General features: G+C 39.6%; 1 protein-coding gene across 2 annotated transcripts in view; it reads right to left on the bottom strand.

Annotated features, from left to right (window-relative positions):
* Positions 1-241: 241 nt before the first annotated feature.
* The window catches only part of parp4 (poly (ADP-ribose) polymerase family, member 4), an 80,526-nt gene continuing 60,276 nt past the window's right edge, over positions 242-20,491 (bottom strand). For both annotated transcript variants that reach the window (XM_057852816.1, XM_057852817.1), the window contains 6 exons: positions 18,762-19,747; positions 11,136-11,214; positions 10,896-10,998; positions 10,429-10,558; positions 6,975-7,197; positions 242-6,636 (listed from right to left, as the gene is read on the bottom strand). In XM_057852816.1, the coding sequence (XP_057708799.1) occupies positions 6,978-7,197; positions 10,429-10,558; positions 10,896-10,998; positions 11,136-11,214; positions 18,762-19,747 (1,518 nt within the window). In that variant the 3' untranslated portion in view covers positions 242-6,636; positions 6,975-6,977. The remainder of the gene's footprint in view (positions 6,637-6,974; positions 7,198-10,428; positions 10,559-10,895; positions 10,999-11,135; positions 11,215-18,761; positions 19,748-20,491) is intronic.

Below are 20,491 nucleotides of genomic sequence, written 5' to 3'. Positions count from 1 at the left end.
ACTTTGACCCCCTGAGAATGCTTCGAAACTAACCAAACTCAACAGCCAGGTGAACACTGGTGAAAACTTTGATAAAATGTTAAAAAAAAAACAAAAAAAACCCCATCAAAATATGCTTAAATGTGTGTAGCGCCCCCAAGGAACAAAATCAACATTTCATTTTTTTTAAGGTGAAAGAGGAGGTAACAAGGCAAAGGTTAAAACTTGGAACACATCAGTACTATATGAATGGGATACCATACGCGGTGCCCAGACTGCTGTTAGTATTTGTTGAGGTGGTTGTAGCTCAACGTTGCATTCGTAGGATGAACTGATGGAGAATAAATTGTCTATTAGCCAAAACTTGGCATGTTTAATATCCATTGACATGCGGATACATCCTCTCTCATTGCTGTCTTCACAGGCAATCCCACAAATTAAAGTCATCAAAGTCAAACACAAAGAAATAATAAATGTAGCACTTTAGACAATTAAGTCCCATCCTGCCATCTTGTGGCGAAAAGTTAATATGTCAATAATAACAAGCAATAGGAGCATTATTTCCACATCAACTGAGGACACATTTATGAATACAAAACATTTCCTCCACCTTTTCTCTCAACAGTATTACATCCAGTTTTCTTTGGGTGGGCAGAGCATGTCCTGCCCCACCCTGGTAGCGCCCGTTTGTGATACGTCAACTGACAACTAGTTGAACGAGACCTCTTTTATACGTATCTTGAGCCTACAATAAATGTTTTTGAGATGTGGGAGGAAACCAGAGTACCCAATTCCAAGCTGGTACGAGTAGAACTTGCAAACTCCACACAATAAGGCCGAAGGCAAGGCTTTAACCAGTGATCTCAGAACTGTGAGGCAGATATGCTAACCACTCTTATCACGATGCCTTCCATTATTTATTTTATTCTTTTATCATAGACTTCATAACGACATTGACGGGACACATTCCCGAGACACTGTGCCATGGCTTCAAGTAGGGGGCTGTCCAACACTCCGCTTCAGTCGGTCGAAGTTATTCTTAAACACACGCAGCAATGCAACACCGGATTTAGGTTGAAAAAGTACAAAAGTTGTACCGTATACAAACAGGAAGGATTGTCTCAGGAGTAATTTGTTCGTGGATTCAAAGTAATTCTTATATTTTTCGTACCATGCATGCATTTGAAACGTGAAAAAAAAAAATCAATGGGAAAAATTAACCGCTACGGCATTGGCGCCGTAATTCGCAATATTTACATAAAATAAATGCTAACCGCCCGTTTTTTTGCTTTTAACCAAGAATCAAGACTATTTTACATCCATATCTATAAAGAATCTAGGGATTTTCAAGAATTTTCAAAGTACCTTATTGGCCCGAATGTAAGACGGCCCTGATTATAAGACGACCCCCTCTTTTTCAAGACTCAAGTTTGAAAAAAGACTTTTTGAACCCCAAATTAATTTTTATTCAGAAAATAATTACAGTACATCCGACACAAATGATTATAACAATATATTTGAGAGAAAAAGCATGTTATTTTGCCTCATTCAAATCTTAACATCTGAACATTTAAATATGTAAACTAAAGTGCAATCACATTCGTTAATGAATGGCTTCTGGTTTTTGAAATGTAAATAAACCAATCTATTGTGATAAAACAGCAAAATGGCAATAACTGCATTAACCATCAAAGTGAAGTCTAACTGTAACTGTAGTCTTGAGACAAATCTGAATAAGGAAAAACATTGCAATAAAAAATTGCAAACTGGTTAAACTTGAGAGAAGCTGAGATCTGTCATGACAGAACATCACTTCAATGATATCTAGCGCCATCTAGCGTCGTGAATGGGGAAAGTAGCTGAGATCTGTCATGACAGAACATCACTTCAATGATATCTGGCGCCATCTAGCGCCGTGAATGGGTATAATGTCTAGACCGCGAATATAAGACGACCCCCTCTTTTTCAGTCTTATTTCAATGCAAAAAACACCGTCTTACATTCGGGCCAATACAGTAAAAAGCTCTTTGTGTTGATAAGGCGCCGCCACAGAGGCTTAAAGACAAGCAGCAAATTCGACATATTTACGTAAAATAAATGCTAACTGCCTGTTTTTTTGTTTTGTTTTGCTTTTAACCAAGAATCGAGACTGTTTTACGTCCATATCTGTAAAGAATTCAGGGATTCAAGCAACATAAAAAGCTGTTTGTTGTTTCCACTCGGTCAACTTTGACGGGGATAGGCCCCCTATTAATCGGCTCCACGCCTCGTCAATATATTATGAAGTCTATGCTTTTGTCTGAAAATATTTCATATAATTTATATTATTGTATGAAATTTGTTTTAACTTAACTCCCACGTAGCACTTGAAAACTGTTTCAGCCGTTAGGACACTCAGATTTACCATTCTCTACGTCTAAACAGCAGGACAGGTTAAATATATACAATGTTGGACCTCACATTTTTCTAAACGCAGCCCAAACTTCTATAGCAAATGTTAATATTGTAGCCCTCACGACCCAAAATGGACGCGACGTCTTTATGAGTTTTTTTTTTTTTTTTTTTTTTTTAAACCAAACAAAGTAACTTGTTTTTTACACGGTTAATACAACCCTCAATAAATTTATTTACCGTGGCCTATTCGACATCAGTACATAACACAGCAGTACCACCTAGTGGTAATAATCAATAGTATGAGTGTTGTCGTTCAAAAGCTACAGTATAAGTTACAAAGAGTGTAAAACAGTGATGGGGCCCATAAACGGTCAATATTATTTCTAAAATGCCTGAATTAATATCAACATTGATTTAAAAAACGTGTATCTGAATGTTCTTTCAAAAATTTGAGCAAAATTTGTTTTCAGTCAACACATAAGGTACAAATGGTACTAATACTGCACATCAAACCTGCCAGAGGACAGTCCTTTTTTCCTTCAAATACAGTACCGTACTGTATATAATTTTCAGGGGTAGTACACCTTTTCAGGATATTTGGAACGTTTCCCGGCTATCCCTGGTCCAAAAGTGTTATTTTAGCATTTTGTTTCCATGAAGTGTCTACCGAGACTCGCCTCATTTACTCATACTGTATTTATATCAGGTTTATATTATAAACTCCTAAGGCTACATTCAAAACGTGGGTGTTCGAAGCAGAGTTGTGATCAAGTGAGAGTTTAGATTGCTTGGAGAGTTGGGAAGAGTGAAAGATTTAGGAGTGAGGAGAAGTACAGTAATTGATAGAATGGAGCCAGCAAGAAAGAGGACTTCCCCTGTGTGGAAAAACTTTGTTTTTGAATAAAACTGAAATGAAAATCATCCCTATCCTGTAGCGCCATCAATGTCCAAGTTACACAAGCACGTTTACTGTCCTGTCATTGCAAATCTGTCATATTATGATAATTATGATAAATTTCACACAAACACACTATATCATTATTGTTTTATTGCATACATATGTGATAACCTATGAACACAGATGATTTGGTTGGAAAAGATTTAGTAAAATAAAGCAACACTAGGTAACTTCAGTTTTGGTCGATTTCAGCTACGCCGGTGGACAAAAGCGGTAGTGTTTTGCCTTAAGGAAGACTGCGTTTCCCATGAGGTCTAGCGCACACCCGCACAATGTTGTGAAACCATGATCCCGTCGCCTGCAGATGGATTGAATGACATTTCTCTTTCCAGCGGCTGTGTGAAGGATGAATAGCAATAAGGACCGTAATAAGCAACCGTGTGGCTTAGTGTGGCTAACCCCCCCACTACACCCGAACTCGTCAGTGTTGACGAGTTCAGTTTGAGAGTGATAGCCGGGCCAATGTTTATACTTGAGTATCCTGGTAGATTCCCTTTTTTTCCTCTAAGGAAAAAACTTTTTGTCCCTTTTGTTGCTCTGCCATCTTTGCAGAATTCGCGCGAAAGCGTTCTCATCGAGTTTCATCTTTATAATGAATGTGGAAAGGGGGAAGTAACTTATGGCGTAAAGCAATCAGCACATTTGTAGTTTTTTTGTATGCAGGGATCCTGCCACCCTCCTCAAAGTTGATTAGTGCTGGTGAAAGTGATACAGACTCCCTTAAGATATAACAGAGGTGTCGAGTTGTCAGTTGACGTATCATCACAAATGTTATGAAAATACTAGTATTTTATGAAGGTTAAAAAGTTACCTAGTGCTGCTTTTATTCCTTGCCAACAAACACACAAAAAATCAATGGATCACATGTGGTTGAAACAACTGTGTTTATACAAATAGCCAGTAGGTGGTACTGTGCACATATGAAGCCTCAAGAAATAAGCCCTTTCTCAACCAATGGACCTATTGCAAAGCCACGCCACTAAACCAGGAAATTCGGACACCAGCCGTAGACTTGCGTAGGAATGTTCTATGTGTTTGTGACTTAAAACATCTTTTTTCTAAATTTAAAACTGGGAAAACCCCGCTGTTTTAACGCTGTGCATGGGGTACCTGCAAATCCGACACCAGGTACCCTGAGAGATTCGGGGGAGGAATTTTTTGGTGCCTTTTTCAAAGCCTAAAAGCAAGCTCGCCAAATGCAAGCTATGGATAAGGCTCTGTCATCGACCACATAAACAAGTGAATGTCAATACAGTCACCCAAGGACATTTATGCTTCCTCAAAGGCAATTTAATGATCAATTTGTAAAATAAATAATATTTGATCCGAGACTTAACTATTAACGTTAGTTTGACTTCCTATTTGTTTACTACACTGTCAATATACAAATACAATAAAATATAACTAATCTAAGATGATGTCAAGACCCCAGCACTGAAAGTCTAAACTATAAAGTAAACATCGCTAAGTTTCTATCAAGAAAGGAACACGTTCTTATGTTTGGTCACGGACGCACACAAAGGAAAGGTCTCCTCATACACATACTAGCATGTGGCTGCCGTCAACTGGACTGCACGCCGCCCTCTCAAGTTTGTCTTAAGCATTTATTTACGCCGTATCGATGTTGCAAATGTATGTTTATTGTATAAGTTGTTTATTTAGCACCACTGGATAATATTGAGAATCCGAGTGAATCTAAAAGATCTTTTATTCATCGTCACAAAAGCTTTGGGAGAAAAATCTGACAGAACACATGACATAACGTTAAAGCTAGATAGATATTTTGCCTGTGGGGGTTCTCATTTTTAAGTTGCGAGCAGTAGCATTTCGCCTCGATTATAATAATGGTCTCTTCTCTGTAAAGTTTAATACCATTGACATACCGCTCCACTGCATACTGCAACCCTCTCTGTTAGCTTCTAGATGAAATTCATTAAAAAAATAAAATAAAAACAGGTTAATTTCTAGTTGTGGTAGTGCAAATTCAGAAAGCTGCCGCTACCATCCATAAATCGTTCATTCACAACCTTGATTTCCAAGGGGACGAGGCTTTGAGATAAGTCCATTGGCTCGAGTGGTTCAATGCCTTACGAGGCGTCATCTCACCATCACTGCCAAGAACCCAACACAACCCCAAATGAATCCCCATTTTTTCAGGTAGTTGTAGTACCCCAAAATACATGGGTTAATGCCACCGTGCCAATCTAGTACAGTGGTACCTCTACATACGAAGTTAATTTGTTCCAGGACCTTGTTTGTAAGTTGAAATGATCGTATGTTGAGCAGGATTTTCCCGTAAGAATACAATATAATTCCATTAATCCATTCTTCAGCCTGAAAATCTACACTAAATCCTTTTACTATTACAAATGGAAATTACATATAGCAAAACAAATATATTATAAAAACTGGAATAATGAAATAATAATTCCTGTAATGTAATGAATTGGGTTCTAAGGTGGCGGACGTGTTTTTTGTGCTGTACCTGAATGCACCGCGTGGCTGACGTGACAAAAAGAGAAAGGTGCGGTCAAGATTTTCCTTTTTCTTTTAATGTTTTGTTGTTGGCGTCAACTGCGGCGGACAGTAGGCGTGTTGTGTTGCACAAGTTCTGACATAAATGATAAAAACCTGATGGAGCTGGTGATTACTTTGGCGATGTTACCACAATAATAACTGTCACCTTAACGTATAAAGACTGGTGAAGGGATGTCGGAGGAGGACCGTCGGGATCGTAGAGATTCTACGGCTGAATTGCCGAGCCAGTTCACGATGCGTACTCCACGCTCATATTTTTCTATCATATCCATCTTCATTTCAATGGTAAACATCTTTTTCCTTTTTTCACCACCTGCACTAACCTTCTTGGAACAGGTGTTGTTTCCCTCACAAGAAAATCCTTCGTGTGTGCGTCTCGCGGCAAAACAAAGAAGCTGTCATAAATCGTCGTATTTCGAGCACATCGTGCGATGTAGAAAAATGACAAGTCTAATTTTACGTCGGATGTTGAAAAGATCGTGTGTCGAAGCGGTACCACTGTACATGAAGTCGAAGACAGAATTAGAACATTAATAAATCAATCACTTTAAAAACCAAATATCAAAAGGCAAAATTCAAGAGCTAAATTATAACAAGGCAAAACAATATAGCATAATCAAAGTACCAACACAAATCGAGAACTGCCACCTCCCTTGAACAAAGCAAACAACTGAACTAATACTGAAGGCAGATGCTGATTGGATGATGGCTTGATTGGTGAACTGTTTCTAGCTGTGTATGCCTTCAATGATCAGAGGTGGAACCTACTGCAAAAGAAATACACAAGTGAAATAAAACAGAAACTGACATAAAAACACTAAAACCCCTGCAGTTTCATTCCACAAATTAGGTCCCTTTTCTTGCAAAGTTGGCAGAGTTTCAAATGCCTATCAGTTAGGAACTATGTTAGGCTTAGAACTTCGTTAGGACATCTCTCAAATTCAATCACGTTCATGACAGGTTTTTCTTTTGACAGTGTTATGATAACCATTCAAGTCTAGTGTTACCGGGATTTTCTTCTTAGGAAACAGAGTTCAACCCTTATTTGGAGGACTGCAAATTCATTAACTCCTGCTAAAAATTGAAAATGTGTTTTAAGAAGTACCAATTAGCTGACCACCACAGAGTCGAGGGCAGCAGACATATTCGTCCTCAGTTTTAGGCCGGCAAGGGGTGAGAAGGCGGGGATGTCATCATGACCCAGTAGTTGGCGGGTTGCTGACTCCCAAGTTAAACCGAACTCCAGGCGGCTACAGATGCACGGGTACTGGCGGTCGGCCCAGCGGGCCCAGTCCACTGCCTTCTTCACTTCCTGCCAATGGTTTGGCCTGGTTTGCGCCAAACAGTTAAAAAAAAAAAATACAATGGATGTAAATAAGATATACACTGTCGAGGCGTCACATAGAATTGGACTGAGAAATCTTATGACAATAAATCCTAAATCCTTAAAACTCAAGACAAGCGAAATCTCCCTAAATATGAAACAGAGTTTAAGACTTGAATGTTCAAAAAAGGCAGGCCTGTAGGCCAAATAACACACTTTATTGGAGCAAATCTTATCCTTCTGCAGGACAATGACTTAAAGCACACCTCCAAATTATGTATGAACTACTTAGCAAAGAAGCAAGCAGCTGTTTTTCTATCTGAAAAGGAGTGGCCAGCACAATCACTAGATCTTAAAGTGCCTGTGACACCATAAAAAAATCTAAATTAAATAGAATTATTATGGGAATTGAAATTATAATTTGAGACGATTTGACTATATACAACCATTTTTTTCAATCTGCTGTTTAGCTACTCTTGTCATTATGGCACTCTGGCGCCGCCATCTGGGTGATGACGTCAGCAGAGTAACGATTTCAGCTGATTTAGAATTCAGCCCAATGGAGGAGGAAGATTCAGAACGAGGAAAATGTGACAGAGAGCAGCAAAATGTCATGATTTTTATCTCTCTACTCCAAAATCATACAGGATATTCTTTTTATCAAAGTATTTTTTCCCAATTGCTAAAAAATTGTATAGTTATGACAAATAACAGTCTTGTGGTAAATGAAATATGAAGTATTAAAAATGCATTTATTCAGTACAACAGGGCTAAATTACTGCATAATGGTCAAATCATTCAACTTCTTACACCTCCCGAATGGTATTTTATGCCAATGTAGTCAGTCCGGCTTTTCTCATGTCCCTGCCCCGGCTTCGGTGATGGAGGAAAGAGCGTAAACAATACAGGAGGTATGAGAGCTAGGCGACATGCTAACCCGAACCGAGCGACTCTTCCAAATCTCTTTCTCGCCTTTCGAAAACAAAAAAATTACACAAAACTACTTCGACTCATTGTGATTGTCTTCACCGATCAGCCAGCCCCCGGCGGCGAGCCAGTTTCGGCTCATCATTCTGCTGCGGCCCCGGCAGGCAGGCAGTGCTCGTCGCCGGGGACGCAGAGGTCTCTAGATTGTCGGACTTGTTTTGCCCATTGTTCGCAATGAAGAGGATCTTTTGGAAATCCAAAAAGCCTCACACCACTCTCCCTGGTGTAGCAACAAAAGCCTGCAGCACATTGGGTTTCCATGAAACAAAAAAATAAACGAATTAATCTGCAAATTCAACTGAATCCGCGGTCATTCTGCATATTATAGTAATGGCTGTATTGTGAAAATGATTAGTCCGCTGATGTGACATTCGCCTTCTTCCTCATTCCAGACTCTGGCCAGAAGTCACTCATTTTCATGGCGAGGGATTCAAAAAATTGAATAAATATATCGGTCTCTTCCACACACATTTAAGCGGTCCATTTCATTCAGGAGCAATATGAATTTGTAATATGAAATTAACATGCTTTTTTGTGTCACAGGCACTTTAACCTCATAGAGCTGTTGTGATAGCAGCTTGACTGTGTGGTATGCAAGAAGTGCCCATCAAGCCAATCTAATTTATGGAAAGGGCATCTGGGAAATATGGAGTGAAATTTCTCCAGATTACCTCAACAAATTAACAGCTAGTATGCCAAAAATCTGCAATGCTCCCATGATGTCCGCGGCAAATCAGATAATGGCACAGTGGACATCAATCACTTGATACAAGCAGATGCGAACGAATTTGATTTTAACTCAACTTGAACATGTGTCCCAATGCTATTGTCCTGCACCACAAGATAGGTTCGTGACTCAAGTTTCACAATTTTAATACGCGTATCTGTAGGGGCTTAAGAGGAGATATGCAACTTGATGGGAACCACGGACAGAAAGACTTGTAGTTCTTAAAAGATAAATGTTAGTATGAGTTATAATAATTTGATATTCAAACCCCTCTGAATGTTTATTCTTAATAAAATTAGAAAAATGATTAACTAGTAGGTCGCCATTTTGGTTGACGACGCAATGCACTTTGGGCGGTGATGTCACTGGACAGCGCTGCCGTACTTCCACAGTGTCACTCGTTACCTACATAAACATGTCGTCGGTTCTGCCCTTCCAATTTGAACCCGAGCGGAAAAGTGATGAGCTTCCGCGTGACGTTAAGAGTCAGGATTTTCCTTATAAACCAATTGCAACCCACATGCGTTGTCTGTCAGTGCGGTAAAACCTGAAAGGGAAACGCAACTGAAAAGAAAGTGCGCCCGGCTTAACCACGGAATTAGAAAACATGGCTCACCTCAGACAGCAAGCAGACAACAATAACATAGGGATTGCGTGAAAGGATTTATTGAACACACAAAAAACACACGACTGAGAAAAGGGCGGCACAAAAAGGGTCAGTGACAGTAGGTCGGGACCAATAAAAAATACAAAAAAAAAACAGCGGTGAGAGGCAGACGAGAAAAGCAAGGCAATGATGCAACTTGCAGCAAAGGTATATAGAAACTTTCAAGTGGCAGCAAGTCAATGTTTCGGCAAGCCGCCTAGGATCGGTATAAAGACACTGCTGATGAGCTGGAATTGGATGCAGGAACGACGTTTGGAACTCATCCCACATCTCTGTAACAAAGCAATCTGACCAGCAGCAGAATGTGACACAATCATACCAGTCGTCATATTAGCTTCGCTTGCTAGCTAGCACAGCTATTCTCCCAGTCCAGCCCAACCGCGCCATCAGCCCCAGGCACGCGTAAAACACGGCGCCCTCAGTAGGTGAAAAGATGTACGAAATATTATAGATTTTTAAATCAATGGCAATATTTAATGTGTTTCTATTAACATACAGTGGGGAGAACAAGTATTTGATACACTGCCAATGGCTTTTCCCATTGACTGTGTATCAAATACTTGTTCTCCCCACTGTATTTTAGTAAAAGAGAACAATTGTGGCTTATTAGAGCCAACAAGTCTTCAAGTCCGAGGTTCCCTTTCAAAACCTCCAAATTGCTGCTTGGTGCGTATGATGAGGTTATATGAAGATGAGTGCATGTCTTTGTTAGTTTGGGCAAGTCTTGGAAACATGGTAATATAATAATTATTATTATTTTCTTTTAATTTAGACGGAAAAATTCCGAGCAGCATTTAAGTGGAGTTTTCATGCTAAGAGCCCATGCCAAGCCTTCTATTTGTGATGAGCTTTACCTGACAGGAGCATCCTCCAGACAGAAGAGTGTACGCAGTAGTACACCTTCTGGAAGCTTCGCCAAACGCATCATCTGCAGGACTAGGAGAGTCGCCAGGAGCCTCAGAATGTCAGCGCGGGCCTTTACACCTTCGCAAGCCCGTAAGGAAATATAAATAAACACAGTAGCTAATCAAAAGTGTGCTTGCAACTGACTATTTAGCAGAGTCAGCAAAAAGGCATGTGCTTCTCTATAAGCATTCTATGTCACAATGGTGTAACGTATGGTATTTTTAAGGGTGCAGCAGTGTTTAAAGATGTTTGTAATTGGAGTATATTCGTAAACACAACCATATTGGAACCAATGTGCACCTTTTTATACAAATCAGAGGTCCTGTTAAACATCAACACAAATCTTAATTTAGTAAGTACTATACATATAAATATTTGTATTATTCTATCTATCATGGGAGGAAGTGGATCTTACCTAGAGAGCGGATACCTTTACTTTCAAGGAACTCATTGACAAAGACATCCAGGTCCATGTCAACAAACTTGGCCAGTTTTCCAGTCAACTCCCAGAAGCCATCCTGTAACACATATTTAAGATGTTGCAAGGGTGTGTTGCTTATTATGTTTTGTTGCTGCAAAGGCTCTTAAAGTTACTGCGCAGCAAAAATTGTCAAACGGTTTGAAGAAAAAAAATGAAGTAAATTTCTTAACTTACTGAAATCTGCATTTGGAAGATTTTTGACCAGTTCCATATTTGTGGTACCATATCAAAGCTAGCCTCTGAATACATAGTCCTGCAATACAAGATTGTATGAATAACATACGATATCAAAAATAATGTTGTTTAAGAACTTTGGTGTAAGTACTAGTTCAACGGTAACAACTGGAATCTCATTAGAATCATCTGAATCGAATTTGAATTTTTGCTGTGATTGGCCCTAGGTGAGTGGCTGTTAGCAGTGGGTACGTACTTGGTTAATAAAGCAGGGTGTAATGTCACACCTTCACCAATTTCAAATCTGCTTGTTTGTAGACTGGTTAGACTTACAAAAGCGATTGCAATCAAATCATGAACCACACTTATGACTAGACATGGGTCAATTACCGGTTTCAAGGTATACCGTAGTATGAAAACGTCAAGATTTCAAAGCCGCAAAAATCTTCCGTCTCACCGTCCCTAAGGTATCAGCTATTTTTAATGTCCCAAAAATGCATGGAGAAATCCCTCGCTTGTAGCTGGAAGGCTCAACCCTCCCCTACCGGTTATTGCTCAGTGTCAGTGAGTCAACTGTGCGACACGATTGCTGGAGGAGGTGAAACTCCTGAACTTTTTTCCCCAGCGAAAAAAAAGGAAACCGCTGGTATGGGAATACGTCAGCTACAGAAAAGTTTCAGACGGCCACGGCTTAGAGGAGGAGGGCCAACCGACATGGAAAACATGTTCGCGAAGGGTGGCTGCCGAGGAGGCAATACCGCCAATATGATTTCGCATTTATACAAAACTAAAGGTTAGTAAACAGTAGAGATGTCCCGATCACGTCATTTTCAAAGTATCGGAATCGACAAAAAAATATCGGACATGCCTTTTTTTTAATATATATATATTTTTTATTGAAATCGTTTTCTAATTGTATTTAACGTTACAGACATAATATGTTACACTCATCCAGAGTCTTTAGTTTAGGCTTAAAATAGGGTTATCAAATTTATCACGTTAAAATATTTATCGCAATTAACGCATGCGCTGCACGACCCACCCACGCATTGTCGCATTCAATCTATAATGGCGCCGTATTACCTATATATAGAGCTATAAGGAAGCGTAAAATGAGTAGAGTGAATTTTGGCAGCCTTTGGAGCCTTTTTTTAATTGGCTAAAACCTTACAATCCTTCTCCCTACGATTAGAAATATCGTGGGAAGCAATGTGGGGATGAAAGGTAGTAATTGATCTTTTTCTTAACACCCTATGTTATTTCCCAACGCAGAGAAGATATATCAATTAGTACCGCTACGCATAGTCATGGTTGCACTTCCCATCATGCATTTGGGCAGACGTTAAATGGCAAAGCTCAACAAATACACTAGATGGCAACATTTAGTCACAATATACAAAGTCACATTTATCCTTTAAGAATTACATGTCTTTCTATCCGTGGATCCCTCTCACAGAAAGAATGTTAATAATGTAAATGCCATCTTGACGATTTATTGTCATAATAAACAAATACAGTACTTATGTACTGTATGTTGAATGTATATATTCATTCAAGTTTTATTCATTTTTTTCCTTAAAGCATTGCCAAAATGTATATGATCGGAAAAAATTATCGGGAATGATTGGAATTGAATCAGGAGCAAAAAAAAAAAGCAATCGGATCGGGAAATATCGGGACTGGCAGATACTTAAACTAAAACGATCGGGATCGGATCGGGGGCAAAAAAACATGATCGGAACAACCCTAGTAAACAGTGTCATGAACAATTCCCACCAGCTACGGGAGTTAACTCCTGCGTGTTTAGTGTGTCTAGCGGTGGTAAAACATGTATTTTCTCTCTGGCAACTCTCTGTGTTGACAAAGAGTGTGTGTGTGTGTGTGTGTAATGTAAAGATGATACGAATCATACACACATGCTTTTTATGGAAATTAATGCCTACTATTATGACGCGCTTTAACCAAGTCACACACTAATATTGACCGATCTTATGCATGAAATGGTGAGTAAAAATGGAATTACATACAAGGTTATCTTTAAAGCAGGGGTGTCAAACTCATTTTGATCCGCGGGCACATTCGCGACAGTTAGATCTCAAGTAAGCTGATGTTCAGGGTCTCCACAAAGTCTGGGTACATAGGAATTTTACTCTTTTATTTATTCGACAGCAATGTAAACCTATTCAATCGATTTCACCTGAATTTTGCAAGGCACATCAAATTACGCATTTTGATAATAATGGAAATCATATTGAAAATGTAATTTCTTAACATTGTAATTCAATAAAACACTGCCGTATTTTAAGCCAAAACAACTGCGGTGTTTGATAGAACAACATGTCTATATGGTGCCATAGCACAGGGGTCCGCAACAACCGGGCCGTGGACCGGTACCAGTCCGTGGCACATTTGGTACCGGGCCACGCAGAAATAATAAATTATTTATTAATGACTGCATTCTGGCTGATTGACTTTGGCCTGTGCCGCTGAACACACCAATATCCCTGTCTACTCTAGATATACAACTACAGGATAGGAGGTCGTCATAGAAATGCATTGATTGGACTGTTAGCAGTACATCTTGTTTTGTATATCTATGTGCGCTCGGCCTCGATAATAACGTATGACGTAGGTCGTCGCCCGTCACATTTGCTCCTGGAAATAATTAGCCCCCACATGAGAATGACTGAAAAACAGACGTCTTTGGACAGATTTTTTTACGGGGAAAAGGGAAAAGAAGATGAGCCTACAACCTCAAAGAAAACAAAATCTATGCTACTTCCCAGTCACTAAAGACCCATGAACTGCGAAGGAGTGAATTCGTGACCCGTATGTGAATGAACCGAGAGATTCGAGCATGTCTGTGCAACAGGAATATCAGCTTGTAGAGATCGCAAATCACGGCGACCTTAAACGTACATTTGAGACAACAACTCTACCGAGGTTCTGGACTAAAGTCATTTCGGAATATCCTGACATCGCTAGGAGGTTACTGAAAACTGTCCTACAATTTCCAACATCGTATCTTTGTGAAGCGGGCTTCTGTCACTTTCCCATCTCGGGACTATTTCGTCTCAACAAAACAAGCTCAGGCCTCCCACTGATTCAGCAGGTGAGTTGTATTTTCCCTGCACTTAACACGACGGAGCTAAAAACAAAGTTATTTTATATTTGTTATATTTTTTTGCCGCACATTGCCGGTGTTCTGACAAATTTGGCATGCGCGTAACTAGGCTTGTCGCGATAACAAATTTTAGTGTGCGATAATTATTCTCATAAATTATTGCGAAATGCGATATTATTGCGGCCCCCCCCAATTTTTTTTTAACCAATTTACAATAACACAGTGAGAATACAGTATATATTAATAGATCAAGTACACCCGTTTAAACGCGATATTTACTCTTAAATTCAAAGATACTTTTTAAGAAATCACAACTAAAAACAATAGACCATGCCTCTTAAGTAAAAAAAAAAAACAATATTGATACCGCACAGAAACACAGAATAAATAAAATGTGTTTAAAAAAAAAAAAAAAAAAAAAAAAAAAAATGCACTAAATAACTTAAGCATTTAGGCAAATGAAAACTTTTCCCGTCATAGCTTCTGCAATGGTGTTCCATTGGGATGCAACAATACAGTTAAGTCACCGTTCGGTACGATTTTTGATACGGGCGACACGATTTTTGTTCCGATTCAATACATTTAATGCTCTGTAAAAAAAAAAAAAAAAAAAAAAAATTATATTTTTTGTTTCGTTTTTGTTTTTTTGCTAACGAGCAAAAATTAAATTGCCATCATATAAACATGCATTTTAGTGCATAATATTTATGTGCTTACTTCTTACTGATCTGAAAAAAATTGTATAAAAGTGCTGAGAACAATCTTTACTGTTTGTAAAGTGAGGCAGGGCACACTGTTGATTGCTACAGCTCTCTTAGCAGCTAGGTTTACTACATGAGCAAGACATCCTATTTGTGGTCCGAATCCATCTGTGTCACGTACTGAATTAACAATATTTGCAACATTATCTATAGTCACTGGTATGGATTGATTTGGCCTTCTTAACTTCCATTCAGTCATGACAGTTTAGAATTCATCGATGTAGTATACGGACTACGTGTCCCATAATCACTCTGGGCTCACGTAGCCAATGGCATGGGACGTAGCAGATCTAGTTTGCCATTTCATGATATCTATTAAAAAAGTGCAAGCGCCGCTGAAGTCACGTCTGCTCATTACTACACAACACCAGCATATGACAATCGACTTTCATAAACAGGACGAGTTTGATGCACAGCGCTCTTAATTTCATTCAGGTTGTTCGTAGCAGCCAAGTCGGTAACAACGTTTTGGCGTACTTCGTTGTAAATATTCGGCGTTGTGCCAAAAAATAGCCGCCCCGCGTGAAATGTCACTCCTGACGGGAGCGCCCACACGTCAACAACACTGGCGCCCCATAGATGGTCCACTCCGGAGCACTGGCGCGGCCGGTATACGTTGAACAATAGGATATAATGGGAACGATCCGGCGCTAGTTTATGCCGGACGTGGAACGAAGATGCATTTTGCGCAGTTGGTAATGAGGAATCCGAACTTTTAACAGCACGTCTGCCGCACGCGCGCACGCACTTGCACACGAGGCGATAAATCGCAGCGAAAAATGACCACGTTCATTTTTATTTATCGCGCGATAAATGGAATTATTGCATATTGCGACAGGCTTACGCGTAACGTTAAAAATGACCACGAATGCAGCGATTCCAAAGTATACACTACAAACTTTCTTTAAAGAAAGAAATCTTAACTTACGTTAGCTGCACACAACAACTGCACGGCGCTCTCTCACTTAACGACTTCGCCATGTCGTTACGCAATAATTTATGCCATTTTCGTGTTGCACATGTATGGTTATGATGTAAATAGTTTTTTAGCACTGTTTGATAACATTGAGAGTCCAACGGAATATAAAAGAGTGCTTTTTTTCACCGCCACAAAAGCTTTGGGAGCAAAATTTAATAAGGGTGCAAAATTTGACAGAACACCGGTCCGTGAAAAAAGACACATACCACACCGGTCCGTGGTGCAAAAAAGGTTGGGGACCCCTGCCATAGCAGATTCATGGCTTATTTAGCCCCCGAACTATTTTTAATTTGTCCATTTTACACTGAAAATCCCCGTTTAAAGACGTCGCGCAACCGCTTTTGTTTCAACCCAGCCATAAAACGGAGGTAATTAATTGTATTCATTATTCAAAACGTCTGTCGTCTGTAGCTTACAATCATTAATTGATGTCTCATATTTCGTTTTTAAAAAAAAATCGACTCACATATTTTAAACTTTTAAACAAATTATGTCACAATGAAAAAAATGGCGTCTGTAAAAAAGTCACGGATATCTACCTCATAACTATCACTTAATTGTATTTTTTTTTTGTTACTGTCGCATTTTTTCCGATATGTTAGATGATAAATAATCGATCCAGACAAAAAAAAAAATTGAAAAAACATTTAAAAGGGTAAATATATGAAAAAAGAAAATCTCGACCACTCCTTGATGTCTGTGATTTCTGCATCGCGACCCTTGTTATATTACCATGTTTCACCCATAAAATCCCCCCAAAATCCAGCTGTGGCCATTCACAGCTGTGTCTTGACACTCGGTGATGCAAGCTACATGGATTTTTTGGATCGAAACAAGGTAAGTACGCAATAATATCTCATTAAAGTCATGGTGTCTGTAATTTTGCTCTCGCATGCTCTCACCTCCAGATGGGGTTTTGCTGTTTAAAAAACTTTTTTTTTTTTCCGAAATGCCCACCTGTTCAAAATTTTTCTTCCCCCAGAAAATACAGATTTTAAGCTTTCCAATGATGTATCACACATATCATACAATTTTGAAAGTTGGCTAAATTGGGGGTCTCGGAACGGAACTTCAAGTCCCCTGAGTGTTTTCCGCCATAAACAGATCTGTGGATCACCGTTACAAACAACTTGCTCCATCTGTTAAAATATCAGTTAATCTGCATCATAAAACCAAACATTCCGCACCGCACACCCACTACAATATCTAAACCATGTGGACAGTTCAGCACAGTGAAACATGGCTGACGTTCGTAGCTGACCTCACAGATACTTGCTCACAGAAGTCCAAATACTACAACTCGCCGCAAGGTGCACATCAATGACGCCCTCACCCAAGCCACAATGGTTTCGGAGCTCGTATCGCAATAAAAAGCATGTGATTCTGTATGCACTGTATAAGCAGGGCTGAAAGTGGGCCAGAACAGTCAGGAACGCAGTTCCGGTATAAGATTCAGTGCCAGAACGCAGTTCCGGTATAAGTTTCAAGGTTGGAATGCTGTTCCAGTACATGGTATTTTGATTCCGAAAATATGACAGCAACTGTCAAAACGCTGTGTAAAAAAAAAAAAAAAAACAACAACAAAAAATGCCAAGCTGCCACACATGCATTTCATCTCCATGAAGAAAACAATCTACCAACATCAGATTTACATACACAAGTGTTAATAACAAGCATAATAAAGTGCTTGTGTCGCGTAATCCATTTCCACCAATAATTTATTTTATTCCATGGACGGCATGGAGGTTCCCCAACTGATGCAGTTATCTGAACCTGACGATAATGAGTCACATCAATGTGTGAATGAACGCAGCAAAGTAAAACGCCTGGACTCATTTATCTGTTCAATTGGCTGATATACTGACATGTGATCCGCAGAGATAGTTTGCTCTGATTGGTTCTAATTTGCATGTTTTCTGGAACAGCAAAAAAAAGGTTGTTGAATTGATGCAACAACAAAAAAGGCAATGCAACATAAAATGGATCAAATCTTTAAGAGCAACGAAAGAGTTGAGGAGGCTTATTTATCATATTTTGTTTTATTTGCTGTGATGGGGAGGTTCAGAACATGTTAGCTGTCAATGTGCACTTTGGACTTATATTTGTTAATTTAGGCTACGTATTCATTATATTATGATTTAAAAAAGTCAATGTTTGCGCGATCTTCAAAATATATTCCATTTCACTCTGCATTATGTAAGTCATTTGTACTTATTTTTCCGACTGTATGTTACTTATATCTTTGTTATTTAAAAAAATAAAATAAATGTTTACATTAAATTCAATTTTAATACACATCCTAGATTTGGCATTTAGTATGTGAGGAAATGAGGGAAAATGAAAATTAGGAGATGGAGGTTGAGGGTATTGCTGTTTTTGTTAACTTTTATCTGCAAATCATTGAAAAAATACCATTTTGAATGAAAATCAGTTTTTGTATGTGTTATAGAAATAACTGTGCTAAAACAGTTTTCTTAGCATTCCAGTAGTCTAAGAGGTTTGACCCCCCCCCCCCCCCCCCCAAATGAAAGAAAGAAAGAAAAAAAATAAATTCTGGCTCCGTGGCGACCTTCACGTCGGGGAGTTCCGGCAAGAAATTCTAGCCACTTTCACCCCTGTGTATAAGTGAAATAAAACGTGCCTGTCAGGCAGAACAACCCTGCAGGTTGGATTGGACCCTTGCTGGCCCGCCGGCCTTATGTTTGACACTACCGCTTGAAATAATTTTTCATTTAATCAAATAGACATGTTTGGGATCTTACCTGTGGGTCATATGGGCTGTGGTTCCGGGATATAGAAAAACCGAAGGTTGTGGAGTTCCTTTTTTAAATGACACTTTGTCAGGTGCAGCCTTGATTGAATCTTCAAGTAAATACCCCAACGGAGTCGATTTGTTTTCAGCAGACAGGGTTGATCCCTGACGTTCTAACAATTTCTTCTTCAATGCTTTAGGACGTCTAAATTCATCTAGACCTCTGTTTGTGGTACATTGATCACCAATACCACCACTGGAGTTGCTTGAAGGAGCGGGTGACTGGTATTCTGGAAGTGGCGGCCCACCATCGGCGTCATATGTTGATCTGACGTGACCGAATGACGGGGTTAACCCTAGAGATCTCTTGAACGGCAGTTTTGCCAGCCTGTCTGAAATGGCCAAGGAAGACCGTGACGGCCCAGAAAATTGGAATTCCATGTCCTTCAGCTCAATATTGGACAACTCAAAGGGAATCTGTGAAATCTTTTCTGCACGTCGTTTACTTTTGCTGCTAAATGATGAAATACATCTTCTACGTGGGGTAGGTGGTGGCGTTGGAGGAAGATCAACAGATGATGGACTGCCAGCGCGTGTCAAATGTTCTTCACATGGAGATGGAGCGGCTTCCAATACTACACTGTGAAGTTGTTGTGGTGGTGGTGGTGGTGGTGGGAGAGCAACAAATGATAGACTGCCAGTATGTGGTGATGGAGGAACCAATAATGAGCTGCCAAGTGGAGGTTGTACAGCAAGAGATACTGGATGAAAAACTGATGGGCTGTCTGCTGGAGGGAGAGGTAAGCTTTCCAGCGAATGTCTGGTTGCTAGAGGAGGTGGACCAGCAGCAAAAGCCATAGGAATTGATTCTGGAACAGGAAGGAAGGATGGATGGAGAACCTCGGTGTCCATTGTTCCAAATCCATCACTCTTCAATTTAAACCGTTTTACCGATTTTTGGGGGGCAAATGAAGGATATGACACAGCACTGGAACTCTACGAAAAGAAAAACAAAGAAAATTTAATACCGGCTCTTATATCACGACGCAGATGCACCTAATGAAGAGAATGGCAGAGATGAAACACGAGCTAACACTAGCACACTTCACAGCGACTTGATCCATACATTGACGCTTTTGCAATTTATGCAACCCCAATTCTAATTCCGTCCAAAGTTGGGATGTTGCGTTAAACATAATGAAAACAGAATACAATGATTTGCAAATCATGTTCAAACTACCGTAATTTCCCGAATATAACGCGCACTTTTTTCCCCCAAAATCAACTTGTAAAATCATGGTGCGCATTATAATTGTGTTGAAGAAACGTATGCGGCGATCCGTTGCCGACCATTACGGTACGTGACGTCACCATTTTGTTTCGGTAATACTTCACTCTGATCGGCCGAATGATTTCGTCTGTGTTAAATTCTGCTTTTTTCACTCTTCATAAAGCACAGAAATTAGTTTCTTGAACTCATTTGAGTCAACATTTATTGCAGCTCCGCAACTCGGACCATAACAAACATAACAACACAGACATCCTGTGTGTGTCCGTCAACTATATCTGTCCCTCGGGAAACTCAAACCCAAATAACAATAGTTCCTATTGTTACCGTCGTGTCGACAGCGATGAGCTCTCTCGGATTTCCGACTTACGTTCTCACTTTCATTTTACCGGATCAATCCATGGAAGAAACATTTATTCATCATGATGAAACGAGCAAGTTATACAGCAGCT

This window comes from Corythoichthys intestinalis, chromosome 12 (assembly GCF_030265065.1).
Source record: "Corythoichthys intestinalis isolate RoL2023-P3 chromosome 12, ASM3026506v1, whole genome shotgun sequence".
NCBI lineage: Eukaryota > Metazoa > Chordata > Actinopteri > Syngnathiformes > Syngnathidae > Corythoichthys > Corythoichthys intestinalis.
This window is presented reverse-complemented; position numbering and strand designations above follow the sequence as displayed.